Raw genomic sequence first — 27414 nt, forward strand, 5'->3', positions numbered from 1 at the left:
CACCAAACCTGAGAGCGTGGCTGTTGTAAATAATGAAGAATGGATCAAAATGCCATGGGGAACAAATGCAAACCAATGTTAAATGTGTTTTTTTAAAGTTTCATGTTGTTTCAAGTAAAGAAATAAATCAGGAAATAAATATTAGGATCATTAAAACAGTAATAGAATAAAAATATTTGAGCAGAGCTGGAGAGAAGATTATTTGTCTGGCACTTCAAAAATCATCAAACTGCTGTAGTTATTTCTGCATGGCTAATTTCTTTAAATTGTATTAGAAAAGCCCAGTGCCTCTGACAGCCACACTGACATGGCACAACACCCTGCAGACCAGCCCTCGACTCACTGAGCAATGTCTGCAGCACAGACAGGTTCATATTTTGTGTTTTTCAGGGTTGGTCATAACTTTACAGAGCAGTTTAACAGCAAAAGATTAATCATGGAGTGATAAACAGGATGCAGACTATTTACTAAAGGTATGAAATCCATCATTTCCCTCTGGAATATTGTTTTGGCACCACGGAGAAGTGCCTCAGGACAGAGAGTCTCGTCAGAATGTACTTGCCCAGACAGTACAGCTGGTGTTCCAAAATACATAACTTATGTGAGTTTAAGCAGTTTACAAGAGCAAAAGTGAAAAGGGGAAACATACTGTTCTCCCGGACAAGGCAGAATTCCAAAGTGCTCTGGCTCTCCAAGGTACAGTCTAAATCTACTGGGACATTAGGTTCACTCTGCTTCTCCAGCCGATACTGAGGACCTGAAACATAAAGTAACTTGTGAAATCATCTGTTCTCTAACAAAGTGATGGCTTAGCACGTTCAGCGAACACGAGGTTTCTCGCAGCCCGGGAGCACAGCAGGTGGGTGTTGGTGTCCCTGAGCCCTCTGCCAAGGGAAGGGCCCTGTCAGCAGCTGGGGAGGTGTGGAGGCAAACAACACATTCCCGCTGTCTCCAGCTGTCCCTGGCCTGCCAAAGCCCTGTCCAACACTCCCACGCTGTCCCTGCAGCAGGTGAGGCTGCACCAAGCCCCTGCCTGGGGTGGGCAGCACCCTCAGACCTCACTGCACACCCTGGGGGCATTTTGGGGCATCTTTCCTGAGTGGAGAAGCCCCCAGTGTTTGCTCCCTGCTGCCCATCCCTCTGTCTGCACTGGGAAGGACCTGGGAAGGAAATCAGCCCTTCCTTATGGACTGTATCACACAGAGGAACAGATGCTGCTGCTGCTTTGAATGAATTATTTTCACATTTTAACAGTAGATCTTGAAGGTTCAGGTGCCAGCTTCTTTCTCCCCCAACCAAATCCCCCAAAGTAAGGACAATACCACTTCAAAAGCTGTTTTACAACTACAGAAAATGTATCAAAAATTGGTTTTACAAAAACCAGGCCATTAAAAAAAATCTTCTAGTTGAATGGATCCTTAAACTACATGCCTTAACTGGAACAAAACCAGGACACTGATCCAATGCCAGGTGAAGCCCCATGAAGCTCCAGCCCTGCTGTCCTGACAGGGGCTGGGAGAGGTCCTGGCAGGGTGGGGGGAGACCCAAGTGCACCACGTTCCAGGTGGGACCCCGGGGAAGAAAAGCCCTTTCCAAGGGCAGGGGCCAGTGGGGCCAAAGCCCTCCTGTCCTCGCTCCACTCCTGCTCACACCTGAGAGCTGAAGTGCACACCAAGTTCTCAGCTGTGGATTTTCCACAAACAATAATTTTCCATAAATAATTTTCCATAACCCAGTAAAATAACCTGAACAGATACCTGAAAAATCCTAAGTGATTCAAAGCCTCTTTAACCAGGTCTCAAAGTAACAAGAAACCTAGAACTGAAATAACAAAATCTATTCCCTCTTCACCATTACTTAAAGGATTTCTGACTGTTTGCTGACTTTGAATTACGAGCATATATGATGAAATATTTAAAATATATAAAAAAATTAAGTCTTTCAGCCTCAGATGGCATGCCTAAGGAATGGAATTTGTTAGCCAATTAATTTTAAATTTACTACAGCAGAATTTCAATTACAGCTTCTCATTCCATCTCCCCACAGCCACGTGAGGCACTGGCTGCTTGGCTGGGCGCGTTCCCTCCCGGGCTGGGGACTCTCCTTATCCCCAGTGCCACTCAGAGCAGGCAGTGCCAGCCCTCCTGCAGCTCCCACCCTGCCCAGCACAACCACTGGTGGCACGAGGAGCTGCCAAAGCATCTGCAGTGCAAGCCACACAGCACAAAGAAAGGCAAACAGACCCAGCACCAACACTGCTCCTCTCCCGGCTACTGGAAATGTGATTAACTATTTAAATTTAAAATAAATTAGATAAACAGAGGCCTGCTTGTTAGGCAGAAGCAAAATATACTGAATTGAAACAAATCTCAAAGCAGTAAATCAATTTGGATTTAAAACCTGGTGTAGGTTTAAGAACAGGACCAGCGACAGCAAAACCCAATGGCTTTGTCTGTTCATCCCAAGCACCTTCCAGAGATTCCTGAGCCACATCCAGGGGCACTGCTGGCACAGACCTGAACATCTGTGCTGCAGTCCCAAAGCCCTGCTCAACGGGGGCAAACCTGACACGATGGAAGGGTCAAAGGTAGGCAGGGCTCGTGGTCCCTCTGTGAGGATCTGATCCCACCAGCTGGATCATCCCAGAGAACATCAGCCCCATCAGAAACAGTCCCCAGGCTGCTGAGCCCTGAGAGCCAGCAGGGATCACCCCTCAACACAGCCTGCAGTGGCTCAGGGTCACTTTTATCTGGAGCAGCTTGAGCACCCCATGAGCAGGTAAATTGTTTTACCCAGTTTGTGTCAAGCCTGTATTAACTCTGTTAATAAAGCAGGGAAATAGAGCTCCAGAGCAGGAACCAGGTCAAGCTGCCTCATGGATAACTCCTTACAGCCAGAAATTACTGAGAAATGAATAAAAACATGCAAACGGATTTTCAGAGAGTATCTACTCTTCAATTATGCTTTAAATATCTGTCCACATTTACATGACCTCTGCTTGCCAACAGATGAAGAACGTCAGGCTCAGTCTGTGGAGGAGTTTTACTATCAGGCTTCTCTCACAAGTTCAAATGATGTCACTGTAGTAGGAATATTGGATAATTTAATGGTCTCCTAATGGAATCCTGCTCTGTGAATTTCAACAAATTTTCAAGTGGCAATACCAAAGATGGATTTTATGGATTTCTGTAATCTGATGCAAATGTTCAATGCAGTTGTAAAATAAGCCTTTAAAATGCTGGCACGAACTGCCCTGGCCAGTGTCCCAGGCCAAGCTCTCCTGCTGCTGGCAGCTCCCAGGGCTCCACACCCCCCTGGTGATCCTGCATCACACACGTCCCTTCCAGCTGAACCCCTGTGGAACCCCTCTCACCACGGATTCTGCCCAGAGACACCCACCTGGCTATTTCAACACACCCCTTTAGAGACAGGAATGCTCATCAGGAATTAAAAACAAGGACACAGACCCCAAGACCCACAGTCCCCCATGAGCACACAGGGGTGCCTGGGAAGAATCCCACCCTATAATCAAATTAAGGGTCCCCCTTGCAGAAGGGAGCAGCCACCCGCACACCAACAAACCAATTCTGTTGCCACTTAAGCTGCAAAGCTTTCAGAAAGGGCTTTTGAAAGCACGACCCATCAGTTCTAATTTTTAAAACTTATCCTTTCAGTCAAGACTAGAAAAAGGCCCATTCCAACTTTTATCTCCACTACAAAGTGCTGTTATCTTGGGCTGTTGTCAGGAGCTCTCTCTCTCTTTCTGCTGACAAGCAGAGACTAGAGAGATAAGATTGGGAACGAATCTCACTTCTCTGAGTAAATAAATAATCAATACTCATCTAAATGTAAATGAGAAAGTATCCCCCTCTGATAACAGGGCTCTTATCAAACAGCCAATTTTCTGCAGACATTTGGCCTCAACCAAATCACCATCATTCAGCCCCAGCCTAATGGCTAAAAATCGTAACTAAATTGAACCGATCACCAGAGATCAACTAAGTTCAGCCATGGCTACTACGGGTTCAAATGTTTGGAATGCAATTTTTCCCCCATTAACTTTCAATAGCAATGAAGAATGCCACGGTCAGGGGTGAATCTGCACAATAAACAATACTAACACTGCAACAGGGAACCAGGCTTTAAACAAAACCCCAACCAAACCCCTCTCCATCTCCAAACTAGTTACTAGGGTGAAATAAGGATTATAGAAAGAATATTTAATGTTTGTGGAGTTGTCAAACCTAAACAAAAAAGACAAGTATCAACAAAAACCCCCAAACTGTTGAGAACTGAGGCTATATTTTACAGCATTACTCTCTGCAACAAAACACATCCCTGTGCCTGTATATCCCTCTCTTCACCTTCTAGAGCTCCCATAATCCTCACCAACACCCAGTCCCACCTGTGCTACATCGGCTGTTTCTGTTCCCTTTACAGTCCATGCAATTGTCCAAAACACTTTTGAATTTCCCGTTTCCATGACATTTATCTCCTGAATTTATTACACTGCATGAGGAAGGGTATTCCTCTTGTTCCAATGAGCCACTGCCACCCCAATGCTTGGGGTGAGCAGCTCCTGCCTCTGAACTACCTCAATAAAACCTTCCCAATCCACTGTCCCCACCACCTGCACTTCACAGACACCTCTTGTACCCAGTTGTGCCTTTTCCACACCAGAAAAGCACTTCCCTCCCAGCATCTGCTCCTCACTCCATATGCCTGACCCATTTCCACACTCATCCCTTTCTGCATCTCTTCTCTTCTCTTTTTTGAGACAAAATACAGCAATTAAGATGTGGCTACGTTGGGATTTATGGACTCAGTTCCTGATGTTCCATTTGTCTTTCTGCCTGCTCCTGCATGGAACTGAAGTGTTCAGAGAACTGCCCGTGATGATGCTGGATACTTTCCTGACTGATGGAAGGTAATTAGAGCCCATCATTGCACACATATAGTTACAGTTGCTTTTCACCATGTATATTATTTCGTACTCATTGACACTGAATTCCCTCTCTCGTTTTATTGTCCTGTCACTCAGCACTGTGGATACCTCTGCAGTGCTTCACAGACAGCTTTTATTTGCACTATTCTTACCTCTTTTGTATCAACAGCACATTTTGTCACATCAGCATTCACATCCTTTCCGTGCCCCACATTAAAGAACAATGCAGGTTCCACCAGTTCCACTGGAGCTCCACCAGTAACCTAGTTACTAATCACCAAGGGCCATTATTCCTATTCTTTGTTTCCTGTCTTTTAATCAATTATTAATCCATGTGAGGATCCTCCTTCTCATCCTGTGACAGCTTAATTGCTTTATGAGCCTTTGTCAAATCTTTTTTGGGAATCTAAGCCTGCCATGGCAAACCCACCACCCCTTTCAGATGGTCTGGCTCCCTCTCAGCCTGCTGGGGCACAGCCTGCTCTGCCAAAGCCATGCCCACCTCTGCCCTGTGTGCTGCACGTGTCATCCATTAATCCTGCTCTTTGCTAGGGGCTCCTGTTACAATCTCACAGTTTGCCCGGTGAGAAAGCCCAGGAAAACCTGCCTGTCCTTGAACTCCTTCCACAAAGCCCTGCCACCTCCCACACCTGAGAGCAGCTGGTGAGCAACACGTTGAACACGGTGTTAATGGGGCAGCACTCCAGCCCTGACCTCAGCACACCCAACACTGCTGCCTGCTCACAGGGAGCACCACAGAATGGCTCGGGGCAGAGGGGAACCTCAGCCAGCCCTTCCCCTGCCACCCAGGGACACCTCCCCTGTCCCAGGCTGGGACACCTCCCCTGTCCAGCCCGGCCTTGGGCACTGCCAGGGATCCAGGGGCAGCCACAGCTGCTCTGGGCAAAGGAAACAACAAAGGAAAAGAGAAAATCAGAAGTGTGGGCAGTTAGGCAGCCACAGCCCAGCAGCCAGGCGACAGATGCTGGGCAGGAGGGAACAAGCAAAAGGGAACTGAGCACAGGCAGAAGGCAGCAGAGCAGTCAAAAAACCCCTGTTGATAAACACTTAACACTGATGTCTGTGGGACTTTCTGTTTCAGGTCCCTCCCTTCACAAGGATTTGTGATTTATTGCTGTGCTGCTCCATCCCTGGGCTTTGAAAGCGCGATTCCGCCTGAGTTTAAGCTATATTTATATTTATTTTTTTGTTATCGCTTTTTTATTATTGCTATAGAAAATATTTGCTGGAAATATGTTGCAGCTATTACAAGGTCATAAAAAAGAGGAGATTTATGTATTTCTATCATTTCAAATAGTCTGTCAGAAAGTATCAGTCGTGCTAAGTGTAAGACTGCTGGATTCCAGTGCTCCCTCTGCCACCACATGGGCAGCAGATGGAGGAATTAAAATAGCTCAGTGCGGAGGCTCCTTGGGTGCTGGCTGGGAGGAGGGAAACCGAGGCAGCTCTCGTCCCCCTGGGGAGGCCTGGGGAGCCCTGGCTGCCCGTGGATGCTGGACATGGCCCTGGGCTGGGGCGAGCACTGGGCCATGAACAAGAAGGGCAGAGGAGGAGCAGGATCAGCCACTGAGGAGAGCAGGGACAGGGCTCCAGCCTCCTTCCCTGGGAGCTTCCTCAGAACATGACAGAAGGGGCAGGATTCCATTGTGTGCTTGGCAATGACAATAAAACAACAGAAAATATGTAAACAGTGTGAGAGGAACTGGCTGCAGAGCAGAATGTTTACATCTCCAATCCTGCTGCTGCGAGGACGTCTTAAATCTGTTTATCCGCTAAAAACCCCCAAAGCCCCTCAACACCTCTGAAGTGGAATAAAGATTTTATCATTACAAATGCAAATACTGGTTAATAAATAAAGATATTTAAATAGTGAAAACAAACTTTTAACATTATGCATGAGCATGAGAGGTTTTTTTAGCCCAATCTGTTTTTCCTTAACTTGCACTGTTGTGACATTACCGAATTTTACACACAGTTATCTGCCGCTCTCCACAGAAATACAGATGGTTTTTGTAGAAATAAACAGTCATTTATATGAAACAATTGTAAAATAGTTTATGGAAACCAGTGGTGTAATGCATTCAAATAAATGCCAGGCCTGGTTGATGGAGAGCCAAGGTGTTAAATCACACTGCTCAGGAATTCAGCTGTGGGAAACAGATAGTAAATCCAGAGTGACAGAATTTCCAGTGATGGCAAAGGTTTCTGACATCTAGTCCAGTACACAAAAACTACAGCAGTTCAAACCTATTTTACTTAACACTACCTTGACAGCCAGTGAAATTAAAGAATTTAGTCAAAAGCCCCTTAAAAAGAAACAAACACTTCATTTCTGGATTGCTTTTCTGGGGAACAGAAATGTGCAGCACGGCCAGCAGCAACCCGGGCTGTGCACAGCCTCAACAGAAGGGTTTTATTTAATTGCTACCTTTCTGCATTAGCAACGTGCAGCTCTAAAAAAAGCCGAGACAAAATCATCGTGTTTGATCTATAATGTAAAGCACCCACAGCAGAAATCCAATACACAGATTTTGTTTTAAACTCTGCAGCTGCCCCGCTCGCAGCCCGGCCAGGGCAGGGAATGGTCCCCAAGGGTCCTGGGGCCAGCCCAGGGGGGCAATCCCGACTGACCAGCACCACTGCCTGGACTTTCAAGTGACAAAGGTGCTTTTCCCTGCTGTGAAGGCACCAGTGATTGCTCTGCAGTTTTGGGCAGCACAACCACAGAGCACTCGAGGGTTCAGGAGCACAGAGCAGGGAGGAGCTGCTCTTTGACAGCAGCAGGGACCCCCGAGGCACAGCAGGGACCCTGAGGCACAGCTGGGACCCCCGAGGTGTAACAGGGACCCCCAAGATGCAGCAGGGACCCCCAGGATGCTGCAGGGACCCCCAGGATGCTGCAGGGACCCCCAGGATGCAGCAGGGACCCCCAGGATGCTGCAGGGACCCCTGAGATGCTGCAGGGACCCCCAAGATGCAGTAGGGACCCCCAAGGTGCAGCAGGGACCCCCAGGATGCTGCAGGGACCCCGCCGTGCCCGCACCAGGCTCTGCAGGGCTGCTGTAATGACCCAAAACAAAGCATGGAGCCAGAGCCACTCACAAGCAGCATTAGGCAGAAAAGCACGAGTGTGAACACAAGGAAACACAAATTAATTGGCTTTTCACTGTCACAGATGCTGGGGCTTCCATCCCAGAAAGAGTCAGAGCAAACATATGCATCGCCTACTCGAACATATTTACTTTTAAATTTAAACTCCTCAGTTACCATCATTCCATGACAGTATCAAACTTTAATGACAGTTTATTCTAATTGTAGTTCATCTGTTAGAAGTGCTTTTATCACACGGCTGTAGCTTTACATAGTTTATCTTTTTAATTCTCCTTTTTAAAAATGTATTAATAAATACATGTATGTGCAACCAAAATACACACACACCTCCCTTTACAGACATTTTTTTGTCCTGCTCTCCCACCAACAAGGTAGGATGAGGAAGGAAAACCCCAGCAAGGCCCACAGCTCCTCTAGCAGCTGCTTTGGAACATTTAAGACAGGAAATTTGACATTAAATGTGGTGCTGACACTGACACGTCAGAAACTGAATTTTCAAGCACAACTCAGAGCTCTCCTCCCCGGCTGCTCCTCAAACAAAGATGAGCCCCAAGCAGAGCTCCTCACCTGAGAGTCCCCAGTTCTGAACTTTGTGTGAACAAATCCAAACCACGGCAATAATCACCCACAACAAACCTGGCTCTGTAACAGACCCCAACACCCCGTGCCCCAGGTGCCAGGGGTGGAACAGGCTCCTTTCCCCAGCCTTGGCAGTGTAATTCCTCTGATTCTGGTGCAGAGACTAAAATATGATAGGGAGGCTTTTATCCTTAAGTCCTACGCCTGTTTCTTGAATCTTGCTCTTTTCTTATTATTCAGCTTCCTGTGGCAGTGAAATAATACACTTAAACAGACCAGGAAGATTATTTTAAACTATTTTTGGTCACTTTACACATTTTAAAGAATGCAAAAAGCACTGGTTGACAGCTGTTAGGGACTTGAATGTTATTGCAAAGCAGCTGTTTTCATTTATCGAAAAAGTATTAATCTTTCTCCAAACTCACAGAACACTGAGCTAATAACTCTCCCTCTAACCTACGGAAAATACAGGTCACGTCTGTGCAATGTTGGCAGAAGGTTTTGTTTATAACAATTAAACTTGTAGAGCATTTTGTTCTTAAAAGGACTGAGCCTTTCTGGTCGGGGGATGTTTGCAGTCGGAGGCAGCTATTAAATAATAATCAGTAGCATGTTCACCCTGCAAAGAATTTCTACTTGAAATCAGACAAGATTAATCAGAGGAGACTTCTCTGTTCACCAGAAATTTCAGATGGAGAGAGGCTGACACGGAGCAGGAACAGGCAGGATTATTCCAACATTTCAGCATTTTATGTTGTTTGGTTTTGTCTCTCATCTCCTTCTAAGAACACTGTTTTTTTATGTACTGACATCGATGCTTAATTTGTTTGAAAACAAAGCCTCTGCACACATTCTCTCTGCATTGTTATTTACTTTACATTAGTATTTATAGTCCATTCAGTCGAGCTCTGGAGGAGAAGGCAACTGGCGTCCCAGGGAATGTGTTTGTGGAAGAGCAGCAGGAACGAGACAGCTCACAGGCAGGGAGATAACTTCCCAGTGTACATATAGTTCCTGCACATATTTAATTTGAGAATCACCATGGCATCAAGATACATGAAGTATCAAGGATGAAGTCACCATCTTTCTTATGTTCTTAAAATCGTAATCCATGCAAACATATTTTATAGGGAATAGAGTGCAGCCTTTGGTGCAGATATAAAAAGCCTGATAAGATCTCCCTGCCTGCTGCACACTGTGGGCTGCTGTCAGCCCCAGCCTCAGCTGAGCCCTGGGATCAGAGCATGGGCTGTGCCTTCCACCTTGGAAGAACTGTGCCTGCCTTGGTCCCTCTGAGCCTTCCTAAAAAAGCAGGATTTAAAGTGCACATCTACCACAACCCAAATGTCTTACATGTTAATGGGGTAACACATGAGTATTGGTGAAAGCAAGACCAGCAGAAACACACACCAGACTGACTGAGCAGGAAAATCATTTCCCAGTAAAGCAAATCAAGTTCTGGGGGTAATGGTGTTTTACAGTTCTGCAACATGATCTGTACGACCTACAAAGCCTCCTCTGCCAAGCCTGAGGGTGGGATTTTCAAGCATGACCAACAGCTACCTGCTCCAGAAGTCAATGTTAAGGCTGTTACTGATCTCTGGGGAGCAGAATTATCCCAGGTACTAAAACACCCAAATCTCACCTTCTAAAACAGCTTTTCAGGACTCGGTTATTAGAGCTGTTCAAAATCCAGACAGCACAGTATCTGACATTTTCACTGATAAATTCAAGGAGAACAGGAAGTTCTTATGCTCCCAATCTCCAGCATGTGAGTCTTTTCTGCAGATCAGCCACACTGCAGAGAGATTTTATATTTACACCATCAGCTGCTGAAGTGCTCGAAGAAAGGAGATGTGGGCATGGCAGGATTATACAAAACAATCCCTAAACTACCTCTGGACACGAGGGTTCTCCAAGGGTTGTTATCCCAGTGCCAGCCCTGTGCTGTGCCCAGCCAGGTCCCTGTGGCACTGATGGAGCTCCCAGCTCCCCTCTCTGTGGCTGGGGCATCACCCCATCCTCGGGCTCTTTCCCTCCCATCTGAGCTGTTTTCAGAAACCCTCTCCCATCAGCAATGCCCCTGGGCCCCCTCAAGGTGGCCCATCCTGGATCAGAAGCTCATGCCACAACTGCAGTGTTTTATTTCCAGCCCTCCCATAAAATATGCCTGTGCAATGCACGCTGCTGAGCACGCAATAGGTTAAACAAATTGATGATAAAGTATTCGACTTCGTTAGTTTTCATTACCATAAGAAAACATCAATTACATTTTCTATTTTATGAGTGTACACAGGGGAATCCATTACAGTAAGGGAGAGGCTGTACGACTGCTGCTGCTGCTTCTCTCCTCAGCAAAAGGAACAGTTTGTTTTTAAAGCCAGTGACACCAGCCCAGAGGAAGGGAAGGCACACCGGTGTATCTGCATAGACAGCTCCTATCCTGATTTATCCAGCCTGGCTCCAACTAATTAAACATCTGCCTCAACGATTTCCTCTGCAGATTTATCTTCTCCAGAATGCAGCACTGACTGGTTGTTACAGGATTTTCCTAACTTGCAGCCTCTGTGTACCTCTCCCAGGTGTGATTTGGGCACTGGCAGGAGCTGACCCAGTGCTCCCATTCACCCCCGTGGCTCCTGTGGTGGCACAGGTCAGCAGGTGCCACAGTCCTGCTGCAGGACAACCACAACTCCAGGAAAGGACTCAGCTCTCAGCTGCAACACATCCAGCACTTCAGCACCTGCACTTCCCCTCGACTGCCTCAAATATTATCATTTTAAAATGGTCAGAGTTCATATGTCAAAAGCCCTGAGACACTAAGAAAGAAGAATTGCAAGGAAGGTGAAATAGTTTGAACAGTTTGCAATAATTTTATCTAAATAGAGCCAGGCACAGTCAGAATATTGCTGCTGTTTTTTCAGGCCCCTTTCCATGAAGAAAAGGCTGTAGCCCACTTCTGTCTCCTACTGATCAGTATTTTGCTGCAACAAATAATCTTTACTGGCTGAACAAAGTATTTAGAGAAAACTAGCTTAGTGTTTTAGCCCTAGGCATGCTGAACAAACCCTTCCCAGCTGTACCACAGGAATTCCTCAAATTTTCCTCACCCAAAGTAGCCAACCCAGGTTTGCATTTTCCTACCAATTCAGGACCAGTCTGAAAAATGTCCTGTAAGTCAGTGGTGAAAACAGTTCAGAAAGCAACTGCTTCTACCAGTACTTGACAACAGCACAAGCTGTAATGCAATAAATTCATCTCTCCTGAAAAGGCTGATCTGGAGGCCCATTGAAGACAGGCAGAAAAGCTCATGGGCATTTCAGTTTTATTAAAATATTCCAAAAATTTTAAATGAACACGTTCAGCCTAATTTTAGTAACAACTTTTTAAAAATCAGACCAATCAGCTTTAAAGGAAACATTGCCGAATGAAGAGAAATGTTTCTCCTAAATTATGTTTTATTTTTTATTCAGAACTTTGACATCCTAATCCACTGGTTAATAATGACCTGAAGCAGCCTGGCCCAGGCCTGGCTGTGCCAATGCTCTGATCTGCAATTCCATTTATCCCTGCATCTCCCAGTGACACTGAGAGGCACATCCTCTCCAGTGATGAGGGATCTGGGGGTAGGTGAGGAATGATGGCAAAATCTTTCCTTTTACTCCTGCTCCAGTCTCTCTGTGCCCACTGTGGTGGCATCCTGAGCTCAGAGCACGGCCAGCCCGTGGCAGATGGGGACTGGCACAGCCTGTCTGGATCCCTCTGTGCACACAGCTACAATTGCTGCTGCTTTCAAGATAACAGCAAGATCTTCCTAAGCCCCCCCACCCCCTAAAGCCTGATCATCCACATTTTGGGAGAGGGATGTAACTGGGAATAAGGAAAGGTTTGGATAAGCTAAGTTAATGTTGATAAAAAATTCTGATGCATCCCTATATACCCTGATCCTGAAAAGGGTTCTGAGCAGGAGGACCAAGGCAGCAGAAGTGAATGTATTAGCTGAAAAAAGAAATGCCAGGTCCATCCCTTCTCTAAACTACTGAGCAAAAATAACAAAGTCAAAGCAGAATCAGATTTCAAATGGACAAAGAATAAAACATCTGTTACACGAAGGGGGGAAGCAGTTTAAAGACTGAGCTAAGTGAATCCTTTAGCAACCTCCCTTCAGGGAAGGGAAATCTGACCCCGGGAAATAAATAAAAGTCACCCAAAAAGTGAACAAAAGAGGTGTTTGAAAAAACCCCAACACCATTCATCGCCGCTAACGACTTGTTCATTATGAGTGATGATGGATAAAGACTTCTCACGCTGAGATGAAATCAAGATTTATATGCATTGTTTCCTCTCCCAACTTGTGGGAAGATCATCATCATTTAATTCTATCTCTGCGGCCAGCGATGGGCATCCAGAGAGCCGGTTATCACGGCGCGCTCAGCTGCCAGGGCCGGGACGTGCCGCTGGCACATCTGGCTGCTGGCCACCCTCCAAATTGCTGCAGGCTCCTCTCCACCCCCAGCCCTGCTCCTCTCCTCCTCCAACCTCCCCCCCCACCTTTTTTTTTTTTACGAGAATCAGATTTTCATTGCTCCGTTCAATTGCTCTTCTCTGCCATTTTTTACAGCTCTTATCGTTCCCTTGGAATATGGCCTTGAGACAGCTCATCCGTGTCCTTCACTGTGTTATCTCTTCTAACTTTTATTAAAACTTCAGCTCTCATCTGAAGATAGCTAATTAAATCCATGACAGATTATACACGCATTTAAAAACTGCACTGAACTACTTTTTCTAAGGAGAACAGGGTTTATTTTCTTTTCCCATAGTTAAAACTGAGGGTGTATAAGGAGGTTTCATTCATTTACAAAGACAAGATCCTTATCTTTCCCACTATATAGATGGGTTTATATTAAAGTTCCTTTGTTGCGTGACAAGACTCGGTGCAATTTCTCTCAGTAATTATTTCTTGTTGCTGGAAAGATCTCTCAGCCTTATACTTCTGAAATATATACACTAACACATATGTGAATGCACATCTACCCCCCAGAAAAACATTGTTTAAAATAGAAATACAAGCACTGTACATTTTCCTTTTTTAAGTGTTCATATGCCTTAACTATAACAGCACTATTTTGATAACATTGCAGAAAGTAAATTTTTCACTACAAGTAACAATGAATCCTTGAAATTATTTAAAATCGCACTAAGCATAATTTTCTTACATAAATTAGAAGTATATATACAAACTCTGTCATGGGCTGGACTTGCTGTACTTCTACCCATCATCCCAAATTACCATGAACTGGTCTTGAATGCAAATGGCTTTGTTATCATAAATAAATATTTGCAGGAATGGATATACTGCTCTGCAGCAAACATTATGCAGCTCCTGCACTGCCAGCTTTGTGCCAGCATGGAGAGCACAGACCTGTGCACAGAACTGCTGGGAGTGGGGCTGGGACACAACCCCCCAAAACCTGGGCAACGTTCACAAAGGTTAAAAAGAGATATAAAATATACTCATGGAGAAAACACCCTGCCCTCTAGAAAATACGATAAATAACCCACCTGAGCCTCTCTGTGATCCCTTCCTTCTCTTTAAGGCCTTTTGTAAGATATCCTTCATGGTGACCTTCATACTGTCCACCTGAATAAGTGAGAATCCATGAGCAGCATTTCTGCAAGACAGATGCACATGCAGTTTTACAAAACAATCATCACTGGCAGCTCCCCGCAGCCCTCGTTAGCTTCAAGCAAAGCACTCGTTAGGCACACGGTTAACGAAGTTGGGCTGGAAAGGGAAGTTAAAAGGAGAAACCAAGAAAACTGCCTTAGCAAGGCAGAGACAAAACCAGCCAAAACGGGTTGAGATTCAAGACAAGGGGTGTAAGGATTTTCCTAATTTATTGTTATTTTTGATCACTTGGCGTTCAGCATTAGAAGAGAAAAATGAGCCAGTGTAGCTGGGGGGCTCCTCATCTCCTCAGCTCGTGTCTGTGCTGTACAGCACACCACAGAAAAGCCGTTTGCAGTGGCATTTTCATCCGTGTCCCACACGTAACAAACCGTTAGGGACAAGGGGCAGCACACCCTCAGTGACAGCAGCTGTGCAGCACTATCGAGGTATTGCTTCAGTGCATTATTTCCAGCCTAACAGGGCCACGTTCTTCTGAACACAATGGCACAAAATCTCCCAGAAAGATGCAAGGCAGTGGGTCCTTGTCCTGGCCATCACCCATGGGAGAGGCCACACAGGGGAAAGGAAGGACTGCAAAGAGCATGGGGACAGCTGTGGGGGATACTGCTGCCAAACACCGAGAGGGGCACCCCTGGGGAAGCAGAGACAGTATAATAGAAGAGACTCTGAATGAGCAGATCAGTAAATTTTGCCCCTTAGCCCTCGCAGTCAGTCTCAGCTCATGTCAGTAGATGTCACTGCAGACAGTTCCAGGGAAATCCGAGAGCTGAAGGCTCCCACCGGAGAGATTGCTCTGCATGGAAAAAACTGGTTTGCAAAGCTATTCGGGCAGGAGGAGGAGCCTTGTATCTGGCAAGCAGGAATTTTAATCAGGGAGTACAGCTCTATATGAACAGCACAGCTGGAATATTTTTAAAAGCAACTGGCAGGCGAAAGCAATCCAAGCAACACAAGTACATCCTGCAAAACAAACCCATATTACTTGTCACTTTGAAACACAAATGCTGGGACCAGAGGTTGGAGCTCAGGTCACGTCAGACACGGCATCCCCAGCCCTCAGCGACATCCCCAGCCAGGACAGAGCCCTGGCCACTCACTGCTCAGGGCACGGGCTGCAGCGTGGCACAGGGGCCAGCAGCCCTGCCTGGCCACATGCTGGTCACAGCTCGCTGTCCTGGGGCCACTCGTGCTCGTGGGAGCAGCAGCCAAGCCCGGGCTCAGGGGATGTCCCCCCTCGCTGGTGTGAGACGCCGTTTCCCTCTCCTCAGTTGTGCGCTGCTCTCATCTGAATTTCATTTTCAATTCCCTTTGTTCCTGGCAAAATGAAACTGCCTAAAAGCCCAAATTTATGTTCTCCAGACCATTTATTATTTATAACTCTATCTTACTCGTCTTCAAACCAAATAATCCCAACCTTTTCATGCATCTACTTTTCCCTCTGTTTCTGCCGCGTGCTCGGTGCAGCAGGAGCAGAGCTGAGGGAGTGTCACCACCTCTGCAGGTGACACTGCTGTCCTGGGAACAGCCCCAGGGCTCAGAGGCCAACGCCTGCAATGAGCAGAGATCTTCCCCAGCACTTCACTGAGGAGCAAATTTCCCTTGAAGCTGCTGTGGAGCCCCATGACCTGCACGAGCACCACACACCTGCCCTTTACCTGGCCAGCCCCTCGCTTCCCAAAAGCCTCACAGCTTCAGTCCCAGCTGACCTGCTGAGCAAGATTCAGTGGATTCTTTAAAGTGAAAAACCTATTCTACAGTTATAACCACAAAAAGGAAACTACCTTTGTGCTTTTATTTGAGCAACACAAGGTTTCTCATTGAAAAGCCCTCCATGCTGGACCAGACCACCACGGCACCTGATGCCTCCAGGTAATTCATATGATGCTCTGCAATACCTACTGGAATTTTCCAGAAAACTCCAACCAAAGTACAGGGAAATAAATTAAAATACTCTAGGGAAAAAAGAAATTGCAAAGGCAACAGAAGTCTTCCATAAGCCGCTATGGCCAAACCAACGCGAGTCACAATTGTCCCCTCTGTACAAAATGCTTTTCAACATTGTTCACCCCAAAGAGAGCAGGGAATGCAGCCCCCTTCCCACTGGGCACAGAGTGGCCATTGGCAGATGGCCCCAAGGCCCCAAAAATGGAGATTTTTGTCTCAGTCCCTGACACTTGAGCCGCTAAAGAGCAGGGCTGCTGTGATCCGCCGCGTTCCGGGCTGTCCCGGCTGCGCCGATTCTTTCCATTGAGCAGCTGGCCTGAGAACTGTCAGACTGATTTCCCTGACACTCCATTACTAACCCCTGCCCGAGCCACGGCCATTCTTTGCCTCAGAAGCTGGATCTCATCCCAGAACAATCTCTGAAAGTTTATTTTACTGATCAAAGCACAATAAGAAAGGCTCAGTGTTTTGCTATATTTAGTGTGCGAGCCGTGAGTGAGGCTTGGCAGCAGCGCGGGGACGCGGAGCGCGCCCCGCTTTTGTAAACTCTTGGCTGTTTGCTCTGGAGCAGAGCCAGGGGGGCTGGACCCCCACCCTGGCCCAGCTGCTCCCCTCCCTGCCCTGGCTCCCCTCTCTCAAGGCACCACAACGTCAGAGCAACATTTCAGCACTCAGCAAGCTCACACGTCTGAGCCGGGCGTGGACTGCAGCCCAGACCAAAGAGCTCCTGCCACATCCCGGGGCCAGGCCAGTCAGGGCACGTTTCTGTGCCAGGAGGAGAAGCCCTGTAGCATCACAGATCAGCTGGGGTGGAAGGTGATCTCTGGAGATCACCCTGTTCAATCCCCTGCCCAGGCAGGGGCACCCAGAGCAGGGGACACAGGCACGTGGCCAGGTGGGTCTGGGATGTCTCCAGAGAGGGAGACTCCAGCCCCTCCCTGGGCAGCTGTTCCAGGGCTCTGTTCCAGGGCTCTGAAGTTCTTCCTCACACTGAGGAGGAACTTGTGGTTTAGTTTAAGGCCACTGCTCCTCGTCCTGGCACTGCACACACTGCCAGGTGTCCTGGAGCCGTGCTGGAGCTTCTGGAGCACCAGCAGCCCACCACACCCCTGCCTTGTGTGCCACAGCACGGCCCACTGTGCTGAGGAACACACACCCACCTCAGCTCTGCACTCCCCAGCGTGCTCTGCACTGGCCCTGGCCATGGACTGTCCTCACTCAGCCCAGCCCCAGCACATCCTTAATTGCAATCACAAACGATGCGTCCTACCTCGCTCTGCTAAGGTGTGATACCTTCATTTTAGGTCAACACTATGAAAATAGGACAGACAAGCAGATGCTGGTCAATCAATTAAAACTGCTGCTGGCAAATTGGAAGCCAAAGAAATTTCTTAGCTTGTATTTTCTGTCATTTTGCAAAAACATACCTGGGTGACAAGGTTAAATCAAGCAAAGGAAATCCCTGGCACTTATCATCCACAGGCATTACTGATAAATTGTGCAGTGGAGGAATAAAGGATTACCTTCTGTATTTTTTCATTACACTTTTCTTTTGTTACAGAATACATAAATCCATTGTGGCACAATGTAATATGTATCATCGTGCTACACCTGTGGACGTTTCATAACGGCTGCCATGTCTGTGCAGTCAGGAATGATAAGTGAACCACCCGTGAATGTTAATGATAGTGATCATTCTGCAGTAACTTGGCTTTCCATCTTCTTTTACAGCCTCCGTGCTGGAGCCAGGGTGGCAAGGTTCAGGAGAGGGAAAGGGAAACAGCAGCAGAGGCAGAAGCTCTCCTCGTGGGGCTGAGGTGCCACGGGAACAAGCAGGGTCCCCCCTTTTGCCACAAAATAGAACAACCTGCACTGGAAGGACAAAGGATTCCTGCTCTGAATGAGAAAAGAACTTTTTGAAAAGCTGCTTTCCAATCTAGAGCAATTTTTTAAATTTTTGATTTTTTTTTCTTTATTTTTTTTAAACACAGAAGTGGAATTTACTTTCCAGAAGTGGAATTTATAGCACTTAAAGCTCACTGCATAACCAGCTGGCATGGCTGGAAGTGCCTGGGAGAGACTAATAGCAATTTCCACTTGATCAGCACAAAGTCAGACTTAAGACTCAAAATCCCAGCTGATGCAATGGACTTACCTTAAGCTGGGTAATTTTTAAGATAAAGTGCACAGTGACAGGAACTGGACTAACTAATGCGAGCCACAATTTTTATTCTGAGCCTAAATGACCTGATTTTGTGCATCTCAGATTGGCCTTGCCTAGCTCTGTGCACTATTGAGTTTAGCTGGCTGCATTTTGACACCACTGTAACAGTCCTTAGACCTCTATCAAGTTTTCTGATGCCCTCCTACCCCTCCCTCTCCACTATCCTGAGAGCCACATTCTTAATTTTGCACCCACATTAACTGTCTTAAATTTTACATGAATATTCTAAAATGTACTTTTCAGATTACCCACCCCCATGTACAAACCAGGAACAGGCCTTTTGGGCACTGCTGCTGGAGTCCAAGAAAAACCACATTTCAGGGCTTTGAACTGAATTTGCAAATGCACAATGCAAGTCTGGTATTTTAAAAGGGTTTCAAACCCTAAACTATTGGGTATGGCAGAGGTGCTGCTTTGAAAATTTGTATATAATAGTCAAAGCAATTTAAGTACTGTATCAAAACAGAAAAAAGTGCTACAGAGCAGAGGAACTGGATGCCAAATTTGCTCTGTGTGCCAACTGGCAGCCGAGCTACAGCTCCTCGAAACACCATTAGACCGAGTGTGTCAAGTTCCAATAATAAAATTTCCAAGGGAAAAAGCCCTAATGATGGTACAGATTTATTTTAAGCCTTTCAGGGATGACCTCACCACCTCAAGAAGGCTGTATTTCCATGGATGTGGTGCTTTGTTTCCTCTTCCTGACCAAGGCCCTGGACGGGCGAGCGGGGCCGTGTGCGGGTGCCGTGGCTGATGTTGGACAAAGCTCTGCTTTCCACAGCAGCACCTTCCAACAGCACAACTCACTAGACTAATGGGCACTGAGCAGCCAGCACGACTGCCCTCCGTCTTCTCCTTGTGTAACTTTGCCAGAGTCCTTGGAACTTGCCAAATTCGGTCATGCCTGCTTAGCTTGCTCGACTGATTGTGCCAGAAAAGAAAATAAGACACAGATGTATTTGAGCTCTTTGAGATGCCAGTAAGAGCGACAGCTAATGGCTTCATTTCGACCCTCCCCTACCAGCTGGGCACAGGTGGGGGGATAATGAGGTCCCTCTCCCTAATCAAACTCAATTATTTACTACTCTGTACAGCCACAAAGACATTCACATCCAGCTCGGAATATAAACTGCACTGTGGGCTACTTCCAGCCACCCCCTCTGGGCATTTGTAAGCAACTCGAGTGGCTCCGAGTTTGCCTTGGCAGGAGCTGAAGTGTATGAAGTTCTGCAAACTGCTCCTGCTCAAACACGTCCTGCTGAAGGGGGTCCCTGGTGGGGCCCAGCACGGGGAGGAGCACGGCTCCAGCACCGAGCTCCTCACAGGCATCCACATTTTCCAACAGTGATTCAGTGTTAATAAACATTACAAGTCACAAGGCTGACATGGCAGCAGCTGAAGTACTTCAGCACGAGGAGGAAAAAAAAAAAGAGATGCAAAATATAAAACCACAATTACATGCACCGGTAGGGTGACAGGGGAGGAAGAAGACATAGAATTTACAGCAATTCCCTGCAAAAATAAGACAGCACACACATGTAAACTCACAGAGGTAACAACCTTGTGATCAAGTGATGATCGAGTAATTCTTTATTCTAGGGGACACATTAATAATTCTAATTTAAACCTAGCTATTTACACAGTAATCACAAGCCATTTAAAATTAAAATGTGGATGCTGGCACCACCAAACTGACCCTTTCAGAAGAGCACTGCTTATGATGCAGCTGACCTATTTCTCCTCAGCAGCACCTTCCAAGCTCCTCACATCAGCACAAATGATGTTAAACCAAAAGATTTTGCATTTTTCTGCAGGCAGAGCCCTGCTGGCCAGCCCTGGACCCTGCTGAGGCCTCTGGGCTCCCTGGGAAGGGCAGTGCCAGCTCCTGTGAGCCAGCCCCAGCCCCTGCCCCACAGCTGGGCACTGCATGAACACCAGCCCAGCCCAGGCTCCCAGGACAGCTGGGGAAGGGCACTTTTCCCAGATGAGAAATCAGCAACAATTCAGAATTCTCTATTGACAATGACCTCCCCTTCCTCACCACGGGCTCAGTGCAGCACAGCCCAGCATCTCAGCCTTGAATACCTTACTTGTGAACACTGGGGCTGGAATATTTTATTTCCCAGTGCCCTGATGCAGTGGAACAAAGTGAATGTGGCCTTTGGGAATACACGTGGGATTTCTGACAATGGCTTTCTGACAATGGCTTTCTGTAGGATGCTTTGGAACGTCGCTAAGAAACACAGCACACAATAAAGAATATAAAAACTAATTAAATAAGCCAGATTTTTTAAAAAATGTCTGATTATTCAGAACTAGAAGCAGCTGTAGTGTTAAGAAATGTAAGTAATGTCCAATAACCAGGAAAACCCTATTAGCATTTTCATTTCAAGAGCTCCAAACATGAAATATTTTTCCCAAGTAAGAAGTGGCTTATGCTCCTGGCATTTTGTTCTAGTAATTAAGGCCTTCTGATGGTTTAAGAGATTTTTCATTCACAAGTAAAGAAAAATAAAACTGATCAAGCACAGTATATATCCCTATTTCACTCATAAGGACATAGCAAATTCTTGATGTACAAGTCAGACAGCTCATGTCTCAGGGTGGATGGGATGTCCCTCACCAAACTCTTCTGGGCTTGGCAGGGGGATGTCCAGTCCTGCTTGGCTACTGCTCATTTCTCCTCTCAACCACGGCACTGTTACTAAACCACACTTCAGCCATTTGTCTATAAAACCACCTGGGTCACTGCAGAGCATCACCAACAGGTGAGGCCCCGGGGCTGTGGCGGGGTCAGGTGGAGGGAGGAGGAGGAGGAGGAGGCAGGCTCAGAGCTGTGCCCAGGCCAGGGGGGCAGAGGAGGAGGGGGAGGAGGAGGAGGAGGAGGAGGCAGGCTCAGGGCCGTGCCCAGGCCAGGGGGGCAGAGGAGGAGGAGGAAGAGGAGGAGGAGGAGGAGGAGGCAGGCTCAGGGCCGTGCCCAGGCCAGGGGGGCAGAGGAGGAGGAGGAGGAGGAGGAGGAGGAGGCAGGCCCGGCCGGGCCCAGCCCGGTACTCACATGCGCACGAAGAGCGACTGCTTGGCCGCCAGCCCTGGGGACGAGTACTTCTCCACCAGGGCCAGCGTGCTGAAGCCAAACTTGTGGATGGGCTCGTTGGAGTCCAGGGGAGGGAAGTCCGTGTCCACCTCGCCGTCGTCCTCGGCGATGTGCAGGCAGTAGGCGCTGACATTGTCACTGGAACAGAGAGCTCAGGGTCAGCACAGCCTGCAGGGGCACTGCCTGCAATGGCACTGGCCCCAAATGACACTGGGACACCAGCCTGGCCCCAAACGACACTGGGACACCATCCCGGCCCCAAATGACACTGGGACACCATCCCGGCCCCAAATGACACTGGGACACCAGCCTGGCCCCAAAGGGACAGCGTGTGCTGCTGCCACAAACCCCTGCTGATGGGAAAAGCCAAACCTCAGAGCAAAGCAGACTCGTCCTTAACTGCTCCACAAGCAAAACCTGGCGGTGATTAAAAGGCACTAAAATCTATGAAAGTTTCATGGTTTCACAAAGCAGGAAGGAATATTTCTCCATTTGTGGAAATTCATTTATTTATATGGTGATGGCACTTCAGAGCTAAAGGCAAACAAGCGGTGTCTGTGATTTTTCACAGGTCAAACAGCTGTGGAAGTTTTGTGTCTGAGGCTGGAAAAGCAGAGTGCTCTCGGGCAGGTGAGCAGGGTAATGAACTATGGGAAAAGTAAAAAATCTGTCCAACACATAGCAATGATTAGCAGAAAACTTACCTTTACTAAATACCTAAGTTCAGTCACTAAAAGCAGTCACAAATTAATAAACACCAACAAGTAGAACTAACACAGAAAGCTGAAACAGATACAATGTGAAAGAAATAAAGAGTTGAGCCTCTTTCTCTCCACAGATGAAAGCCCAGAGGGAAACAACTATTTATAGCTGCCAAACAGGTATTAATCATAATTTCCTAACATTGAAATCCATTTCAAATGTTACTTCAGTTTAAATTATTGACCTGAATAAGTATTCTTTCTGGCTGTAAACCTGCCAGCACTCAGGCCTTTCCCCAGCCATGCAGTAAAGCTGGAGGTGCATGTGGCAGCGTGTTTCTAAACTCTGCAGTTTAAATTTGGAGTTTTAATTGCATGATTGATGCTTAAATTAATTAATTGTAAAGTGTATGCTAATTGTTTAATTGGTCGCTTGATCTATATAGATCATTTTTTGAATTAAATGAGTTGATTTACAAAGTTTATTGATTGGATGTGACAATGAATTATTTCACTGACTACCTGATTTGCAATTTTCTCAATTAATTCACAAACCTTTGGTTGCAACTGTGCTTTATTGAGAGTGCTTAGTCCAGGTGATCTATAGGCATCTTGTCAAGACTGAGACATTTATTATAGAAAACAGGGAATAATGATGCATTGCTGTTCATGTAAGCTGCAAATTTGCTCACCAAAGGTAATTCAGCAACACTCACCAGTCCGAATTTTGAAAATTCTGCAAATACTAGTAAAGAAACTTCCTGGCCTTGAACCCTTCCAGGGATGGGGCAGCCACAGCTGCTGTGGGCACCCTGTGCCAGGGTCTCACCAGCCTCACAGCCAGGAATTCCTAACTCCCAATCTCCCATCCAGCCAGTGCCATTCCCTGTGTCCTGTCCCTCCACGCCTTGTCCCCAGTCCCTGCCCAGCTCTCCTGGAGCTCCTTTATGCCCTGCAGGGCTCCAGTGCCAGCCTGTCCCCAGAGCAGGGATGCTCCATCCCTCAGGGCACCTCTGGAGTGGCTCCACAGCCTTCCCCTGCTGGGGATCACAGACCCTGGTGCTGGTTTGTCCCAGGAATATCCCTGGCAGTCTGTGACATGCCAGTGTCACTGTGAGCAGCCACAGCTGTGCTCCTTCCTGCCCTGCTGCTCTCCAGCCTCTGGGCTGCACAGTGAGCACTCTCCTCTGGCTCCTGAGGCACCTGCACAGCTGCCAGCACAGCTGGAGGGGCACACAGCCACGGGCAGCAGAGCACTCCCAGCAGGTCCCAGGGCCACCAGCTCCTCTCCCAGAAAACAACATACAGATGGACAAACTGGGGAACAACAGCACTGCTCACAGCCCACACACCTGAGGGGTCACAGATGTCTTCAGCCATGGGCTGGCTTCCTCAGCACTAACACAGACTTAGTCACCATGTGTTAAAAAAACAAAGTCCAGTGAGTAAAACTGTTCTGCACCTTGAACCTCCACCAGGCTGAGTGAGATTGAGGTTGGGAACTTACAAGTTCAGCACAAAAACTGAGAGATTCACTCCTCACTTCTAAAAATAGCAAAGGTATTTGAATTGTGCATCTCACCATTAATTTCTTCCTAGAAAGGGATTTTGTTTATTTTTTGCAGGTGGAATCATTCCAGCACATCTGTTGGGGGCTGGCAAGAAAATGGTCTGCTGGGTTACAAGCCAGGTCCGTGTGTGGGGGGCCAGGGACAGGGCTGCTAACCCTGCCAGTGGTTCCTGGAACCAAGAGACTGAATAGAGACAAATACAATGCAATTATAATAAAAAAGGCAGCCTAATTGAATACAGAATGTTCTCAAAGCTGTCAACTGGTACTCATTCACTTCAGACTCTTACACCTATCTTTTAGGAAAAGGAATTAGGCAGTAATATATTCTTTTCCTAAAGACAGAAGAGGTTGTTTCTCCTAATTATAAAGTCTAAAACCTCCTCATTATTCTCACAGTGTCACTAGCAGGTATAGTTGTCACTCTGCATGCCTTGCATACCCATCTGAGGCATTCTATAGATGTATTTCAGTGCAGTGTCACAATGATCCCCATTCTGTCTTTTCACACTCTCACCTGACTGAAAGAGGAACAAATGGCCAGTGTAGAATGGGTACCCTACACGAGCTCCTTCCTTACTTGGAAATAGGAGAACTAGTTTAAGTTAAAGCAATCCTTGCTTCAGGACTGGCAGCAATGCTAAAAAAAAGATGATGAGAAACAATTAAGGACCTACAAGCAAACAAACTTCTTGGAAACTCGAGGCTCTGGCCCTCAGCCTGAGCCTTTGTCCCCAGATTCTCAGCTGCTGCTGTGTCTGACAAATGCTCTTGGGAGCTCACGCCTCCATTATTTATTTTATTCTTTCTGCCTGAGATTTGATTACAGTGGACAGCCTCCTTGCTCATGAGCACTTTTTGACACATCATAACATCTTATCCTTCAAGGCAGGCAGTGAAATTCATTTCTTCCCACTGTTGCCTTTTGCTGTGGGCAGTGATGGTTCATGGAACACTCCACTCATGGGTGCTGCTCCCTTTGAGCTCTGCTGTGCTCCTGGAAAATATGTGTGTGCCCAAAGACTGACATCAGTGGTGTCTCACTCATTAAAAAATAGCCTAATCATACACAAAGGACACTTCTCTGAACTTGTGATATAACGAACAGAAATTAGTAACAGCAACTGAAATGGCACCATCTGTGAATAATTTTGTATTTCTTCTCAGAACATAAAAAAGGACAAATCAAACCCAAGTGTTAAACCCCAGAAACATTTCACATGTCTGTTGAGAAGAGCTAAGGGAAAACCTATATCCAAAGAAAGAACATCCATGGCAGTGTTTTCAAGAGGAGCTGCTTTGCTGTGTGCCCTGTCCATGGAACAGGAATCAGCAAACCCAAACACGGATCCCAAGTGCCTCACTCCCACTGCCCCCACAGCTGTGCTACAGCAGCAGCTGAGACTGCTGAGCCCTCCAGGGCTCCTGAAAAATGCTGAAAGAGTGAGCTGCAAAATTCAGGATCAAAAAACCCCCACCCTATTCATTCAATATTCCAAGAAAATAAAGAAGTGAAATTTGGCTCATATAGAAAAAAACCCAAACAAAACTATCAACCTCCTTTGCACCAGGGACATCCCTGCCAGTAACTGCTACTGACAACTCTGTATAAACTACTTTAAGTCCTTATTTTATGTTCTATGGCCCAGTAAATCCAGAAGTATTTTACACAGTTGTTCTAAAACAAAAGCTGCTCAGGTGAGCTGTTCTGAGGAACCTTCCTATGCATCTCCTGTCATCTGCCAGCAAAAAGGAGCAGCTCTTACTAACCACCAGCAGTGCTCCAACAGAGCAAAGGGACTTGGAGGAGCTCTGGACTTTATCTGACATCTTGTAATCTTAGCCATTAGGGATGCTAAAAATAGATGGGACATGAAATAACAAATGCCTCTGTAACACCAAAAGAGAGAAAGCTTGCATTATTTTTACATAGTTTTGAATGATGACTCATCTACAGGTCCAAGCCTTCCTGTTGATCATTTCCCAGCACACAGCAGTTAATTGAGACAGAAATGGCTGGAGGTGCACATGTGCAGCTCGCAGGGAAATACTGACAAATGTGAAGGTGCTAGGATTTATATTTCCAAACTCTGGCACAGAAATCCGTTTCAGTGTGCGAAAAGGCTGCAGAGGAGAAATTTAGAGGTCAGGAGGTAGTAAAGAAAGAGCATTACTTCAGCTTGGGTTCCCGTCCCTCACTTGTATATTGCCAGCAGATGAGCCCGATCAGGTCGTGCACCTTGGCGTTGGCGATGGTCACCACGGTCATGGGCTGCAGCTTGTCTTGGCTCGTGTGCAGGGGGAGGTAGACATCAATTTTTTTGGTTGCCGTTGTACCAACGTGGCCCTGTTGAGGAAGCATATTTCATCAGGATGCACAAAAGAGTGTGACAGGGTTTATACAGGATCGGGGCGGACGGGATTCGGCTCGGCAGGAAAATTAAAATGTGCTGCTATGCCTTAAAATTGGAAGGAGATTAAACACTTAAATTCCAATTATTTCCCTGCTGTTTATGTGTAAAAAGGACATGAAATATCTGGACATGATTTCACAGATTTCCATAAGGAGCCTGAACTTTGCTGCAGGATCCCATGTTCCTGCAGAATCCAAAAAAAATGGAATTATGTGTGGGATGGGAAGGAAGAAGGACCCAACAAACCAGCCTCAGACTTCTGAAGTTCACTACCCTTTTTCTGCATTTCTGCTCTCTGCTGCAGCTCCTCCCCACCACCTGAGCAGCCCCCAGAGGGAGCACAGGTACCCCCAGCAAGGCCTGGCCCTGGCCAGCCAAGGGCAGAACAAAGCCACACACAGAGCTGAGCCACTGACGAGCTCTGCTTGGGGACACCAAGAAGAACCAAGTGATACTGGGGTTCACTGAACTCACTGGATGAAAACAACCCATTTGGTGCCCTGGAGGTTGACAATTAAATAGACCATAAAGCACACAGCAACACAGATCTACGAAGTTTGAAAAGAATGTTCAATCCACTGCAGGTAGGACTGCAGCTTTCACCCAGAAATCTTCTAAACAAACAAAAGATTGCACATCCTGACCCCTCTTCCAAAGCACTCCAAGAAACTCTGCATCTCCATCTCCCTCCATACTACAGAGGCCTTGAGAAGAGAAAGGGCTCCTTGAATTAATCACTTGGAATTCTAAGTAACAGAATAAAAGGATTCAATGCTATAAATCTATAATGAGAGCATAAAACAGGGAGTTAAATGCCATGTGCTAATTTCAATATATTGTTAAAAACCATTTGATCCTTCAGTGTGATTATAAATTAGAGAAGTAATAGGAATTTAAAGATTAAAGTTATTCATACTGGCATAGCTAAAAGTATTATTTAAATCCATCCCAACATAATAAATTTATTTTTTAAGAAAGCATTTTTATAGAACAGATACCTCGTCTTCCCATATTTTTAGGGTAAGAAGAAACAGTTTTTTCTCATTTAAAGGAAGGGCTGGGTTTGCAACAGGCTGAGGCTGCTCTGCCAAGGGAGGGAGCAAACAGCAGGCACCAGGA

At 46.6% G+C, this 27414-nt stretch overlaps 1 protein-coding gene across 4 annotated transcripts in view; it reads right to left on the reverse strand.

The window, feature by feature from the left end:
- Nucleotides 1-27414, reverse strand: part of MAPKAP1 (MAPK associated protein 1) — a 76730-nt gene that overhangs the window by 19769 nt on the left and 29547 nt on the right. For 2 of the 4 annotated variants that reach the window (XM_039730527.1, XM_039730526.1), the window contains exons 5-8: nucleotides 26056-26228; nucleotides 21572-21748; nucleotides 14219-14328; nucleotides 650-757 (exon numbers count right to left, since the gene is read on the reverse strand). In XM_039730527.1, the coding sequence (XP_039586461.1) occupies nucleotides 650-757; nucleotides 14219-14328; nucleotides 21572-21748; nucleotides 26056-26228 (568 nt within the window). The remainder of the gene's footprint in view (nucleotides 1-649; nucleotides 758-14218; nucleotides 14329-21571; nucleotides 21749-26055; nucleotides 26229-27414) is intronic. The other 2 variants (XM_039730530.1, XM_039730528.1) reach the window with 2 other exon arrangements.

The sequence above is a fragment of the Passer montanus genome, unplaced genomic scaffold, assembly GCF_014805655.1.
Source record: "Passer montanus isolate IOZ18808 unplaced genomic scaffold, ASM1480565v1 scaffold73, whole genome shotgun sequence".
Taxonomy (NCBI): Eukaryota; Metazoa; Chordata; class Aves; order Passeriformes; family Passeridae; genus Passer; species Passer montanus.